At 35.0% G+C, this 15,709-nt stretch overlaps 1 protein-coding gene across 1 annotated transcript in view; it reads left to right on the forward strand.

Moving 5' to 3' along the window:
• LOC120421681 (uncharacterized) overlaps positions 1 to 15,709 on the forward strand; it is a 213,003-nt gene that overhangs the window by 24,702 nt on the left and 172,592 nt on the right. Inside the window, exon 2 of the mRNA XM_039584911.2 lies at positions 230 to 1,071. Within this exon, the coding sequence (XP_039440845.1) occupies positions 797 to 1,071 (275 nt within the window). The 5' untranslated portion in view covers positions 230 to 796. The remainder of the gene's footprint in view (positions 1 to 229; positions 1,072 to 15,709) is intronic.

The following is a 15,709-nucleotide window of genomic DNA, read 5'->3' on the forward strand; positions in this document are numbered from 1 at the left end:
CGTTCATTTAAAAAATGTTTTGTTATTAATAACGACTTGATATTAAAAAATCTCAATGAGCATCAACAATGTTGATTGCGGTTTCTGAGGAGAGTTCTTCCTCTCATTGATCAAATCTTCGTTTCCCTCTATTTTTCAATTAACGTTAAGCGAAATCGCTCCAATTCAATTAAATTCGGCTGCAACAGAATTATTAATCATTTCCTATGCCTTCTCGCGTTCATTACAGCCCATTACTAGATCGCTCGGAACGGGAAGGTGCCGCGTGAGCAGAAAACAGCAGCAGCCCGACAACTTCAAGTAGAAAATTGCTTCCACCAAACAGAGTGCGCAAGATTGGTTGGGTTGGGCGGCGGAGCGTATAAACCGGACGAAGAAGTGAAAAGTTGGTGGGGTAAACGCTTGGAGCAAAACAAACGATGCAAAATTCCCCCGGCGTTTAATCCGATTTAATGTGTGATTAGCTAAGCTATACCCCCCCAATCAGAGTGGGATCTACAGCGGGAAGAGAAATTCTGGAAATCGTCATAAAGCAAATGAGATGAGCCGTGGCCAGTTTAGAGTGATTCAGGAAAAAAGTTGAGGAAGAAAACTAACTTAATCCAATTAAGGGGAAGTGAAAGAAGGCGACTCAATCAAGGGAGCAAATCCCGCTTCTAATTCGCATTGTGATGATCCCGGTTAGAACCATTCTGGCAACATCTGGTGGAGCACGTGGATCGCCACGGATCAATCGCGAGCATTAATCAAGCATTTGCCCCAGTGAGAAAACAATTTTCCCCTGCTCAGAGAAAAGATGGGCAACGCGATAAGCAGTGCTAACGAGTCTGCGGCGGCGGCGGCGGCAACGCTGCCCAGAAGACAACAACAGAACCAGCAGCACTGCTACGACGAGGATTGCAACGGGAAACGGTGCTGGTACGGTACAGCTCCACGGACCAATCACCAGAACGTCCAGCAGCAACAGCAGCAGCAGCAGAACCCGGAAAACTCGCGAATGTTGTTCTTGCTCTACTTAATTCATCGCACGTGGAACGTCGTGGTCGATAGCGTCGATCAGAAGGGAAAGAAGTGAGTAGTGGTGTTAATTTTTTTATGTTAAGATGTTTCTTTTTTTGTGAATGGGAGAGGTAACTGTGCGTTTGGTTATGAAAGGGTGATTGTTTTAGAATGGAAGATCATGGCACTGATTGGATTTGTGTTACTAAATAACATTAAATTTCATATCATAATGGAGTTGATTTTATAAGTCGCGATGAAATCTCTTTGAGAAAATGTTTATTTTTAAATGCTATTTAAGGGTGCACAGCAACGAAGGAAGTTGTTTTTTTCTTATTCCAAAATTGTCAAACTTATGGACCCAATCCTGCAACATCGGGATTGTGAAATTTGTCAAACTTTGTTGTAAATTACTTTGTGAGCAGTACCGTAAACCGGGGTGACATTGATGGAATTTCAAGTTATTTTTGAAATATTTTCCAACTGGTAAGGTTTGTCTTAAGATTACTATTTTTAAAACATGTTCTAGGGTAGGCCACACAAGGTGCATGCACCATTTTTGATAAAAAGTTTTTTCAAAAGTGTTTAAAAAAATAGTTGCATTGAAAATTCTTATTTCTTCTTAATTTCGGGGTGATTTTGATAGTCATAGTTATTCTTGTAAAAATCAGATTTAATGTGTTCAAATTTTATGTTTACGTCAAATATACCATCACTAAGGTGTCTGATACAGTTTTAAAGTAAAAAAATCAATGTTTATAAATAGTTAACTAAGTTTGTAAGCTTTTTACCAAAATACATATAAATTTTAGGTAAAATTGTTAAAAAGTCAAAATTTTGTCTAAAATTCGTTAAAACTAGTTTTGTTTATAAAATTATCCAATCATATTAGGGAAACAGCTTCTAATTCCAGCGTGCCTCTAATGTTGGCAGGTCAGAACTTTGGCATTCAATTAAAGCTAATTAAAAGCGTTTTCAACTGAAATCGAGTGATATATAGCTCAATAGAAGTGAGCAAGCAAGTTTCTATCAAAAGTTTTACAAAATAAGTTGTTTAAATAGTAAAAATCAGCTAATTGGATGGAGTTGGGAGCGAGTGCTTAACCTGCCAAACATACGAGAATTTCTCCTACACTCTAAACTGAAATCGAAAAAATAATCAAAAGTTTTCACACTGTATATATGAAATTTGTTCCACTAGAAATGCCTATAAATTGGAAGAATTTTTTGAATTTTGTTTCAAAAATAATATCAATTATTTACAAACTTATTTTACCTACTCCTAGTGGGAAATTGTCCAAAGAATCCGAAAATGCATTCCATTTTCCGATTCGAAATCATGTTCATTGAGAAAATCATGACACTTTCAGAATATTAAAACAATGCTATTTATAAACATTTTCTTAAATATAGTTAACTCACTTTTTAAACTATTCAAAATTTTAAGAAAACTTCTTCTAAGAGTACTTTGAACACTTCTCTACCACGGTTAGAATGATTCCATGCCATTCCGTACGTATTTAATTTGTACTCTTCATTTTGCGGAAAAATCTCAAACCTGTCACTCCGGCTATCAAAGTCACGTTTTACGGTACTTTAGGGGATAAATAAAAAAATCGATTGCACCAAAAAAAAATCAAACCATCCACATTAACGACCCCCGGGTCTTTTGTTGTCTCTATTGCAAGTTTTCGCTCGAACCTAGGAGTCCGAAGGCTTGAATGGGGAGAGCACCCAAACCTCTTTCTACTCCAAGGAACCTTCCACCCCAGTGTTTGAACTGACGACCTTTGGATTGCGAGTCCAACCGCCGCCAGCGATTCCACCGGAGTAGGGGCTTGGTTTGGTGTAGAGGTGGGCAAAAAAAGAGCGATCCGCTCAAAGAGCCGGTTCACTGAAAAGAGCGAACGAACCGTGGCTCACAAAAAAAGAACCGCGGTTCTTTTTTAATCTCCAATCTTTTGAAAGAACCGTTTCAAGATGGCATGATTTTTGATATAAATATAATTTATAGAATTTTCAAAAAAATAAAATAGTATTAAATTTGTTTTTGAGAATTGGAAATGCAATTTCAAAAATGTCAATGCTTTTAAAAATTAATCCCAAAAGTAAATGATTTGTTAAAATCTTACCAAAAATGTACTGAATACTGAATACTGAATATTTTATCGATTCAATCAGAATGTGGAAAAAGTTCACAGAATATTTTCACCAAATAAAATATTAGCATTATTTCAATTCATGTAGAAATTAATACAATTTTAAAATTACAAGCAATTTTTCCGGCATTCTAGATTTAAGTTTGGATGCCATTCTATTACTCGAATGTTTAGGTTCGAGTAGAAATCTTGACATGAAGACCACCAAGACCTATGGTTTTCAAGGGCATTTTCTCGTTTTCAGTTTAATTTTTTTATCAAATAATTTATAAAAGTCCAATGTGAAATCTATCTATATATATATATAAAATTTCGACGGTTTTGTTCGAACGCGAATCAATTGAACACGGAACGTCGGATCGGAGCGCTCTTTGTTGCTTTGGGTTCGTATAAGTCCAAGGAAGGTTCTTACGCCAAAAAGTTACAACTTTGGTCACTCTGGAACCGATTCCGGAAAATCTGCAGATTGTATGGAAAAAGTTACGTAAAATAAAATTTTGATCACAGGAGGCTGAATAAGCAAAAAAGCAAAAAAACGTCAACAAACGAAAAAAAGGCAGAACGAAGTTTGTCGGGTAAGGCTTGTAACTTATAAAATCACACGATTCTTAAAAAAAAACCTTTTCATCCAAACTTTGAAAAAGAGCGAAAGAGCTGTTCAAAAGAGCGGCTCTTTTTAATGAGCGAACGAAAATGAGCGGCTCCTAAAAAAGAGCGATTTTGCCCACCTCTAGTTTGGTGTGTTGCTGGTACTTATGGCATGGAGACGACTCTTACACCTGGAATGACTTAAGTGCCTAACAACCAAGGCCGGGACCGAAGGTTGGAGCAGATGGGAATCGAACACAGAATCTTCCGCTTACAAAGCGTACAGCGTAACCATTCGGCCACGCACTGCTACGAGTGTACCCGTAGTTTTTGAAGATAATAAAATGTCTGTAATAAAAATCTGGGTGTAAAAGCTCTGGTTGATGTACACTGTTAAAACATTATTATATTTCATCATTTCAGATTGTTTTCAATTGTGTTTTATCTGTTTTTAAAATTACTTTAATCGACAATACATTGAAATTAGGTAGAGACAAAAAACATTCATCAATTTTAAATTGGTTGGAGATTGGTTTGAATAGAGTAGTGCACAGATAAGAAATTGAGGCATTTGTTTAATTCGAGTACCTAATTGTCTTTTTTTATAATAGGTTTTACGATTTGGGTAGCGATTTTTGAAAATTTGATTTTTTTTTTCAAAAATACGTAGTTTTGTGAAAATTTTGAGTATTTTCAAAAAATGTTGTTATTACATTCGAATTGCATGAAAAAATCCCGATTGTTTGATAGCAATATTGTAAGAAATGAAATTTTGAGTTTTTTTTCAAAAATAAGTAGTTTTGTGAAAATTTTGAGTATTTTCAAAAATTTGTGTTATAACTTCCGAAATGTATGGAAAAAATCCCGATCATTTGATACTCGTATACCAGAAACAATGATTTTTAGTATTTTTTTCGAGAAACATTGTATTTTCAGAATATAGGGAAAATACGTATTTTTGTGAAAATTTTCATTTAATTATAATTGCAATGGAAAGCTGACATCATCCCGATTGTGAAAATTTAGAGTATTTCACAAAAAGTATTATTATTAGCGAAATTTATGAAATAATTCCCGATCATTTGAAACCCATATTGTAAAAAAATAAATTTCGAGTTTTTTTTCGAAAATACGTAGTTTTGTGAAAATTTTGAATATTTCACAAAAAATATTTTAACGTTCGAATTGTATGAAAAATCCCGATCATTTGATACCCATATTGTAAAAAATGAAATTTTGAGTGGTTAGCATTTTTGCTTACCAATCCATAGGTCGGGGGATCGAACCCCACCTCGAGCGACTTTGATTTTTCGTTCATATCCATCATTTCAAATTTCTATGTTCTTAACTTTCTCGTTGTGAGCAGATGGGAATCGAACCCAGAACCATTCGCTTACAAAGCGAACACCGTAACCAGTCAGCCACGGCCGCTCCAAGAACAAACCGTCCAAAATCTACAAAAAAGTGCCTCTGTTATGTAAGGAGGGTAAGGTGATACAAATGAGACATCTAACACGGTTGACGGTGGAACTAGGAATGATCTTTATTTTAACTTCAAACTTATTGCTAACTTAAACTTAAGCCTTGTTGGCTGTGGTGAATTCCTAGAACAAGATGGCTAATAAGCCACACCTACTTTTTGGCTATTTACCATCGAGTACTCTTTCGGTGGTCGCTTGAATATAACAAAGTGCTTGGTGCATGTTTGTCAACATCTGGTACCCATCAAAGAGGGTCAGTGTTAAACACAACACGGAAAGCAACTGCTGACTTCAAAGTGTCACAGAATGTGGGCCACAAGAAGGTCGCCCAAAAAGTAGAACATAAATAATTTGTTACTGACTCAAGTGTTGTAATTTGAGTCAGCGTTAAATGATACGTTGCATGTGTCGACCCACTACACCTCTTAACATTCCAACGCCCAAGGCTCCAAAAAAGTTGGAACGGTAACTTCAACTCAATGGATCTCGGGCATAACTCAACCAATCAAGATCATTCTTCTTTCCAGTGATTTGTTAGGATGTCTAGATGATTCTAGAACTTTGCTGAACTTAATTTGATCAAATCTGTAATTTTTGCGACTAAAAACATCGTTCCAACTTTTTTTTTCGCGTACAAAAAAAAATTCGCCAAAAATTCCGCGGAGGCAGTCATTTTGAAAAAAGGTGGAACGATGTTTTCGGTCGCAGAAATTACAGATTTGATCAAATTAAGTTCTGCAAAGTTCTAGGATCATCTAGACATTCTTACAAATTACTGGAAACAAGAATCGTCCCGATTGGTTGAGTTATGCCCGAGAACCAGCGAGTTGAAGTTACCGTTCCAACTTTTTTGGGAGGCTTGGGCGTCCGTGTAAGTTGGACATGCGTTGGGCGTTCCAGTGTTAATTAGTTTTAAAACCATTTGCAAGTATATTTCAAGCTTTTTGAACCCATATTTGGAAATAACATTTATACTTCATTTGAACTTTTAAACCAGGGGTGCTCAAAGTTTTTGGAGGCCGGGCCAAATTTGAAACTCAATTGAGCTTGCGGGCCAAAATTACAAAATGGGTTATTTTGATTTAAACGACAACAAAATATATCTATCAGTTTAGATTTTTTAATTTCCGTTAATTTTTTAAACATTTTCGTTAATTAAAAATGATAGAAATCACATTTTTCTTTGGTATTGTTGATTTTATTGTTTTTTTTTTTGTATTTGGAAATGTTTTTTGCTGAATGTACTTGTGTTTTCAATAAAATTTTAAAGTTTTTCAATATTTCGTATTTGGTGACATGTAATCTGAACAATTTATGTAACGGCGAAATTTTATCTTTAAATTAAGTGTGACTTATGTAAAATCGTTGAGAGCCAGAATTTTAACATTTTAATGAAACAAATTTCAGGAAATGTTTTAGGTGTGAAGTTGAATTGCAGTCATTATTTTCAAAAAATGTAAAATGTAATTATATTAATAAAGTTGATTGTCTTTAAATTTCCATTAATATTTTGAAGTTTTTGAAAAAAATATTTTGCTCATGATTATTCGAGCAAATTTTTAATAATGGGGGGGGGGGGGGTTTGTCCACAAAACCTTTGTAAAATATTTGCAACTTACTCCTCCAATTTCAACATTTTGTCTGCCTGAATCAGATGGTAGTTAATCAAATTCGTTATTCAACTATCATGAGTTCTAATTCCGAGGGAAGGTTTCTAAATAAGATTGAGGGTCAGTTCATAAAAGGGTCATTATGACTTTCGAATTAATAAAGATTACTTATATTTTTGCAATTATTGCAGATTTCTAAATAATTCCAAACATGTTTGAAGAAAGTTTTGACAATATCTACTAGTTCACTCACAATGAAACGTGTGAAGTTTTTTAATTGTAAAGATTTTTGATCAGAATATTTGTCTCCTAAAATGGGGATCAAAACATTAATAAATCATAAGTTTTTTTTTGACAAAAAATAAAAAAAGATTAGTTTAAAATAAACGTCAATTTTGAAAAAGTTTAAAATCACTTTACAATTGGTCAATGGGCCATTTTACATGATCATTCAATATGGGTTCGCTGGCCACAAAAATTCACCTCACGGGCCACGTTTGGCCCGCGGGCCATACTTTGGTCACCCCTGTTATAAACCATATCTAAAAGAATCACAGTTAAATTCCACTATCTGCTTAGTTTCAATAACACACGTATACCGAACGAGTTGAGTGTGCAAGGTGCATTGGTTGCATTTGACAAGAACGTGCTGACTTATTGTGATGCAAATAACTGTCCATATCAATGTCACTGACAATAAGGTCGATTTGATTTGGCGAACAAACAAACTTGTGATTGTGTAACCTACATGCAACCTTATTTTTAGTGAATAATGGAATAGTGCACGTTTTGCACGTTTATAGTTACAATTTGATACTCAATTCTTTTTAACCAAATTCTCTAAATACGGTTAACTGTAATAGCAATTCAAACTTTTTTTTTTAAATCAAAATTACGAGACTCCCGAGTTGAGTCAATCTGTCGAACTGGGGAGAATTCCTACGGCTTAATCCGATTAGTAAACATTCACCAAACGAAAAGGCTCCAAGACCGAGCCTAAAGAAGTTTTTTTTTTTTTTTTTTTAATTTATATTTATTTTGATTTTCTCTTCCATGTACATTCATTCAGTTAAAATATTATTGAGTGTCCAATCACAATCGATGACTTTTCACCTCAATTTTAAATACTAGCAACTTTCATTTATTCATAAAAAATATTGTAGCTTTCGCTATTCAGTGATTTCAAATGTAGGAGGTCCTACATGTACAAAAGGGAAAAGGGATACCTTAAAACTAACTTATAAACTATATAAAGAGCGGATCAATGCAGCTGAAGACTGCAATGATTTTTGTCGAAATGCATCAATTATCTTATTGGACATAACATCCAAAGTGTCAACTTCGGCTAATTGATGAAGTTCACTGGTGCTGAACCAGGGAGGAAGTTTCAGAATCATTTTCAGAATTTTGTTCTGAATCCTCTGAAGTTTTTTCTTCCTGGTTAAGCAACAGCTTGTCCAGATCGGCACAGCATAAAGCATGGCAGGTCTAAAAATTTGTTTATAAATTAACAGTTTATTCTTGAGACAAAGTCTAGAATTCCTGTTTATAAGTGGATACAAACATTTAATATATTTGTTACATTTAACCTGGATACTTTCAATGTGATCCTTGTAAGTAAGGTTTTTGTCAAAAGCAAGTCCAAGATATTTCACTTGATCCTCCCACTTTAAATTTACCTCATTCATCTTTATAATGTGATGACTTTTTGGTTTAAGAAAATCAGCCCTTGGTTTGTGAGGGAAAATAATAAGTTGAGTTTTTGCAGCATTTGGAGTAATTTTCCATTCTTTCAAATAAGAATTGAAAATATCCAAGCTTTTTTGTAATCTTCTTGTGATGACACGAAGGCTTCTACCTTTGGCGGAGATGCTTGTATCATCAGCAAAAAGTGATTTCTGACAGCCTGGGGGCAAATCAGGCAAGTCAGAAGTAAAAATATTGTGTAAAATTGGACCCAAAATGCTTCCTTGAGGGACGCCAGCACGTACAGGTAGTTGATCAGATTTGCTGTTCTGATAACATACCTGCAGAGTACGATCCGTCAAATAATTTTGGATAATTTTCACGATATAAATCGGAAAATTAAACCTTTTCAATTTCGCAATCAAACCTTTATGCCAAACACTGTCAAATGCTTTTTCTATGTCTAGAAGAGCAGCGCCAGTAGAATAGCCCTCAGATTTGTTGCTTCGAATTAAATTTGAAACTCTCAACAACTGATGAGTAGTTGAATGCCCAAGGCGAAATCCAAACTGCTCATCAGCGAAAATTGAATTTTCATTAATGTGCGTCATCATTCTATTAAGAATTATTCTTTCGAATAATTTACTAATAGATGAAAGCAAACTAATGGGCCGATAGCTTGAGGCTTCAGCAGGATTTTTATCCGGTTTCAAAATCGGAACTACTTTAGCATTTTTCCAACTACTAGGAAAATATGCCAAATCAAAACATTTGTTGCAAATTTTGACCAAGCCACTTAAAGTTGCTTCAGGTAATTTTTTAATTAAAATGTAAAAAATGCCATCCTCACCAGGGGCTTTCATATTTTTAAATTTTTTGATAATAGATTTTATTTCATTCAGATCCGTATTAAAAACATCATCTGATGAAAACTGTTGTTCAACAATATTCTGAAATTCTATTGAAATTTGATCTTCAATAGGACTCAAAACATTTAAGTTGAAATTATGAGCACTCTCAAACTGCTGAGCAAGTTTTTGAGCTTTCTCCACATTAGTTAATAAAATATTATCACCATCTTTTAAAGAAGGGATTGGTTTTTGAGGTTTCTTAAGAACCTTTGAAAGTTTCCAAAAAGGTTTGGAATAAGGTTTAATTTGTTCGACATCTCTTGCAAACTTTTCATTTCGCAGGAGAGTGAATCTGTGGTCAATAACCTTTTGCAAATCTTTTTGAATTCGCTTCAGTGCAGGATCACGAGAACGTTGATACTGTCTTCGGCGAACATTTTTCAGACGAATCAGAAGCTGAAGATCGTCATCAATAATGGGAGAATCAAATTTGACTTGGACTTTAGGAATAGCAATATTCCTAGCATCCAAAATTGCATTAGTTAAAGATTCCAAGGCTGAATCAATATCAGCTTTGGTTTCTAAAACAAAATCATGATTTAAATTGTTCTCAATATGATGCTGATACCTGTCCCAATTAGCTTTGTGGTAATTAAACACAGAACTATTGGGTCTGGTAACTGCTTCATGAGAAAGTGAAAAAGTTACTGGAAGGTGATCAGAATCAAAATCAGCATGAGTCACTAAAGGACCACAATACTGACTTTGATTTGTCAAAACCAAATCAATTGTTGATGGATTTCTAACAGAAGAAAAGCAAGTTGGCCCATTCGGGTATAAAACCGAATAAAGACCAGAAGTGCAATCTCTGAATAGAATTTTACCATTGGAATTTACTTTTGAATTATTCCAAGATTGGTGTTTGGCATTAAAATCACCGATGATCAAAAATCGAGATCTATGCCGAGTAAGTTTATTCAAATCCCCTTTGAAATAATTTTTATTTTCCCCAGTGCATTGGAAAGGCAAATATGCAGCTGCAATCATAATTTTCCCAAAAGAAGTTTCAAGTTCAATGCCCAAACTTTCAATAACTTTTAACTTAAAGTCACGTAAAGTGCTATAAGTCATACTACGGTGGATAACTATTGCAACTCCACCGCCATTTCGATTCATTCTGTTATTGGTTATAACTTTATAATCTGGATCACTTTTCAAATAAGTGCCAGTTTTTAAAAATGTTTCGGTTATAACAGCAACATGCACGTTATGAACTCGTAAAAAGTTGAAAAATTCATTTTCTTTCGCTTTTAAAGAGCGAGCATTAAAATTCATAATATTGATGGAATTACTTAGATCCATGATTAAACTTCAGGGTAAGAACAACATCATTCGCAAATTTTAATCCAATCTGGATAGCTTCCATCATGGATGTAGCATTACTCATTGTTTGAATCAAACCAAACAGTGAGTTTTGCAAAAAAGTCATTTTTTCAAACGTAACATCGCCGAGATCAGAAGATCCCAAAGCGTTGCCAGCAGAAAAATTTTCAAATGAAATTTGAGGTACCTGCCCAATTTGAAAATTGGTAGAGGATTTAAAATTCGTGGATGAACCCGAACCCGAAACGACGTTGGCATAAGAAATACCATTAGTGTTACCTAACTTTTCCACGGTAGGGGTATTTCTAGCATTGTTCGAGTGAGACAGCACGAACGTTTGATTTAAAGATGCAGGTACAACCTGACTTTGAGAAAATTTCGGTTTGGATTTCGGCTGATGCTTAGCACGAGAATCCAAAACCTTTTTTCTGATGGGGCAATCCCAGAAATTTGATTTGTGATTTCCACCACAATTTGCACATTTAAATTGGGTGACTTCTTTCACGGGACAATTGTCCTTGTCGTGAGAAGAATCCCCGCAAACCATGCATTTTGGAACCATGGCGCAATGATCAGTACCGTGACCGAATGCCTGGCAACGCCGGCACTGGGTCAGATTCTGGCCATTACCGCCATGTTTCTTAAAATGCTCCCACTTTACCCGTACATGGAACAAAAACTGAACTTTGTCCAAAAGTTTCAAATTGTTGATTTCATTTCTGTTGAAATGAATCAGATAAAATTGTGAAGTCAAACCAAAGCGAGAAATATTCCCGTTTGATTTTTTCTTCATTGGTATTACTTGGGATGGGGCAAAGCCAAGTAACACCTTAAGTTCGTTTTTGATCTCATCCACCGACAAGTCGTTGGAGAGACCTTTCAGGACCGCCTTGAATGGACGAGCATTCTTGGTCTCATACGTGTAGAAATTGTGTTTGTGGTTTTTCAAATAACCAACAAAAGTTTGGTGATCTTGTAAAGATTCCGTCAACAAGCGACATTCTCCTCTTCGACCAAGCTGGAACGAAACCTTCAAATTGCAAGTTTCCTTGCAATTCTTCAGTTGCGTTCTAAAGCTGGCCAAATCGGAGACGGAAGTCACTACAATTGGCGGAGCCTTTACTCGTTTCTCGACGGCAGGAGGCTCAGTACGAGGAGAAGGATCCTTGTCAACAGTTTCGGATAAAACACCGAAACTGTTTGCCAATGGAATTGGAGGATTGACCTCACTTTCAGAATCAGAATCAGACCTCAGAAGAGGCTGTTTTCTTTTTCTGTTTCCGTTAGCCGGTTTAGCGTTCAAACGCTTCACCGACGTAACGACCAAATCTTCAGAAGATTTGCGTTTACCTTTGTTTTGACGCATTTTGCAAGCAAAGTTCTCTTAAAAAGATGGCTTCGTTTGTTAAATTCAACAAAATTTCAGGTGGGGTTAGTCTTGAAAAGACTGTTTAGAATTTGGGAAAATAACTCAGGTAGTCTTTAAAAAGACTGTGAATTTTTTTTGAAATAACTCTGAGCTTAGGTAGTAAAAAATACCGCAGCTCTAGTGTCCGTTCACCTCGAAGGTTCGCAAGACACTGAGCCTAAAGAAGTTAAAGCAAGCAAGTGAAAAGGTTGGTCAATCTCGTGTTAATTGCTTTCCTTTTTGGGGCGTTTTATTTCTGCTTGCATGATGCATGCGATATTATTGTGCGAAGTAAATTATACGTGCACGTGGAATGATCATTTTTTCCGTTGTTTTTTGTAGTTTCCTTCATGGAGCAACATTTGGCCGCGAGGGGCAGGATCACCCTGGTATCTTGTATGCTGCACGCCATGCAGAATTAAAGTTTTGGTTTCGGGTGGACTAACTGTATTTCAATAAATACAGTTTGGTTTATGACTTGCCATCGGCGTCAGCCAACTTTCTGGCTGGAACAAAAAACATGTTTGTCATGAACAAAAAACAAAATATTGACTGTTTATTGTTTAACAAAAATATTACAACCGGGAAAATTACGACATCCAATTTCAATTATATTGCTGTCATGTCACATCTAACGATTTCCGCGATGTCACAATTTGCCACACAATAAGCTGCTGCCGTCCCACTGCTGAAAGATGAATTGACCACACCGGCCAGATAAAGTAAAATAAATCATTAGTTTTCTTACAAAACTGCCCTCTCTAGTGCACCAGGAAATTGCTACTGAAGAAAAGTGAAAACGAATAGAGATGGCGATGTTTGATGAAACCACATAGGTTTTTTTTTCTATATGGACTACCGTGGAATAGGGTGTATTTGAAATTGGATTGGGATTAGATAAATTTCAATCCTACTTTTAGTGAAAAAAACAAACATTTTTTTTAGATCCCAGAGAACGTCTAAACTATGAAGCTAGTTACTCGAACTTAACTGGTTGAAAACGAAAGCTCTGAAACTGACTTCTTTTTTTATGCTGAGCCAGCACTTATTTAAAACATATGACTGCGATGGCGACTTCACGCCACCGGTCCATCGGGTCGGGTTTCTGCTAGAGCTGCAATTGCTTTTGCTTTCATCTGGAGCAGTGTTTCTCAACCGGTGAGGAATTCCCCCCTGAGGGGGAATTTGACCATTTTTGGGGGGGGAATGAGGATGTATAATAAATCGAATTTATTTAAACTTGTATGCAAAAAAACTCTTTTTCTGATGCTTTCAGTGTGAATTTCATGTTAATAAATAAATTTCATCGATAGGGTTATTAAAATTATTTTCGTATATTTTCACTGTTTCTAACAAGTTTTAGTTGAGTTTACGGCATTTTTTCAAAATTGATTAATAAGTTTTATTTTTTTAAGGAATCTCTTTCTTTTATGTAGGTTATAACATGGTTCCATACATGAGTGGCTCTTGAAATATTAAAAAAGACTTGCTTAAAAAAATTCTCGTTATTTTTAATTTCGAAAAAACACGAGATGTTCTTAGGGATTTTTGAAAAAGATTATTTAAAAAAAAATCGCTTCTTATGGAATCGAACATTAAGAACTTGTGTAAGTATTGAATATCAGATGTTAGAAGTAATGCTTGTTTTAGCATTCTTACAAACTGGAATCATTCTTTTTATAAATGAATAGGTTACTCAAAATAAACAATTAATTTGTGTATGAAATTCTCTAAGACATTAGAAATTTCAAATTTTTAATGATTTGTTTATTCTTGGTATGGAAATTTAATTTGTTTTATCAAAAAAGTTCAAAATCAGGGAGGGGAGGAGGGGGGGGGAATGAAGCTCTTGAAAATTAGTCAAGGGGGGAATGGAACGATAAAGGTTGAGAAACACTGATCTGGAGGCTTTTTTCCGCGACGACCAAACACCGCGACTACTGCATCATAAATCTGATCCCCGCCGCGACAAACGGTACCCTCCCCACAGTTTGGGTGGAGGAAATTGGAACCCCGGGGTGAGGATGGTGCCCCGGCAGTTGGTAGTCGTACTTACCGAATGGAATGCAATTGAGTGGATAAATGGTCCCCGGTAGATTAGCTGGTCGGATCAGGAAAAGTGAAAAATGACATTGCTTTATGAGGTGCTTGTTAGGGAGTGGCTAATGCATTGCTTTACACTTGTTTCCTGTTTGGTTTCAGTGTTAAAAAAAAAAACGTTGATTTGACCTACTGTTGTTGATTTTTCAACCTTTTTACTTCGTTTACATCTTTAGAATTGTATTTTTGAAAACTAATTATTTTCAAAGTTTTGTAGGAAAAGGTATCCCAAAATGTTTATGATATTATGACAGTTATTGCTTGTCTAAACATATCTCAAACAATGAAAAACATGTTGCTTCAAAATTAATTAGATTTTCATCAATTTATTTGATTTTTTTAATTTTAATTATTGGTTAACTTTTTTGCCGTGTTTTGTTTTAGCCCGTGACCAAAAGAAGCCAATAAAATGGGCGTTATATTCAATGTATGGCCCTTTCAAAATGTTAGTTTTGATTTAAAAATTTTCAAAATATTTTTTTCGAAAAGATCGGAAAATTTCACGAATGTTTCATGTTTTAACATTGAAAATCGGACCATTAGTTGCTGAGATATCGATATTAGAAAATGGTGGGTTGTTTTGGGGAGACTTAGAAAACTTCAATTCTCGTGTTACTTCTTCTTAAAGCGGTTCTATCTCAGCAACCCGAGGTCCAATCTTCAATGTCTCTTAGACAATTTTATAGCAAATTTTCTGATCTTTTTGAATAACATATTTTTAGAAATGGTCACTCATGGTCACTATTTTTAAAAATCGAAATACTGCAAATTTTTCGCTAAAATCAAACATTCGGCGGCTATATCTTGAAAACGGATCCCTTTATCAAAAAATCTGTAAAGTGGTTTTCGATTGCAAATTCAATTTTGCATTAAAAAATAACTTCAAATTTGTTTTTGCATGAAATTTCGATTTTTTCCCAAAATCACTATTTTTTCAAAAATTCATAAATCGGCAGTTGCGGATTTTTGTCCCCTATAACATATAAAAAAATCTCGAAAATCAAAAAATACGTATTTTGGGAAATTGAGTTTTAGTGAAAAAAAAAGTTGATTAAAAAATCTGCAATATTTTTTTCCGTGTACCTATTTTTTTCTCAGTAGTCCTCAACAATACTTACAACTTTGCCCAAGACACCAAATTGATCAGAAAATTCACTCGAAAGTTACAGCTGTTTGAATATTTACATACCATTTTTGTATGGACAGCAGCCAAAATTGTATGGAGACTTGTATGGGTGAACCAATGACACAAAATAGCTTATTTGGTCATAGGGAAGGCCCCCACAAAGTTTGAGCCTAATAAAAAAATACAAATAAAATCAATTTCCGGTTTTGGTAGAGAATTGCTCAACTATTAATTTTGTATTTTTTTTTAATGGGACGAAACTATGTCCATGCATTCTCTATTACAACAAAGCCACTTTGCATCATTTGTTTTTCCATA

The sequence above is a fragment of the Culex pipiens genome, chromosome 2 (assembly GCF_016801865.2).
Source record: "Culex pipiens pallens isolate TS chromosome 2, TS_CPP_V2, whole genome shotgun sequence".
NCBI lineage: Eukaryota > Metazoa > Arthropoda > Insecta > Diptera > Culicidae > Culex > Culex pipiens.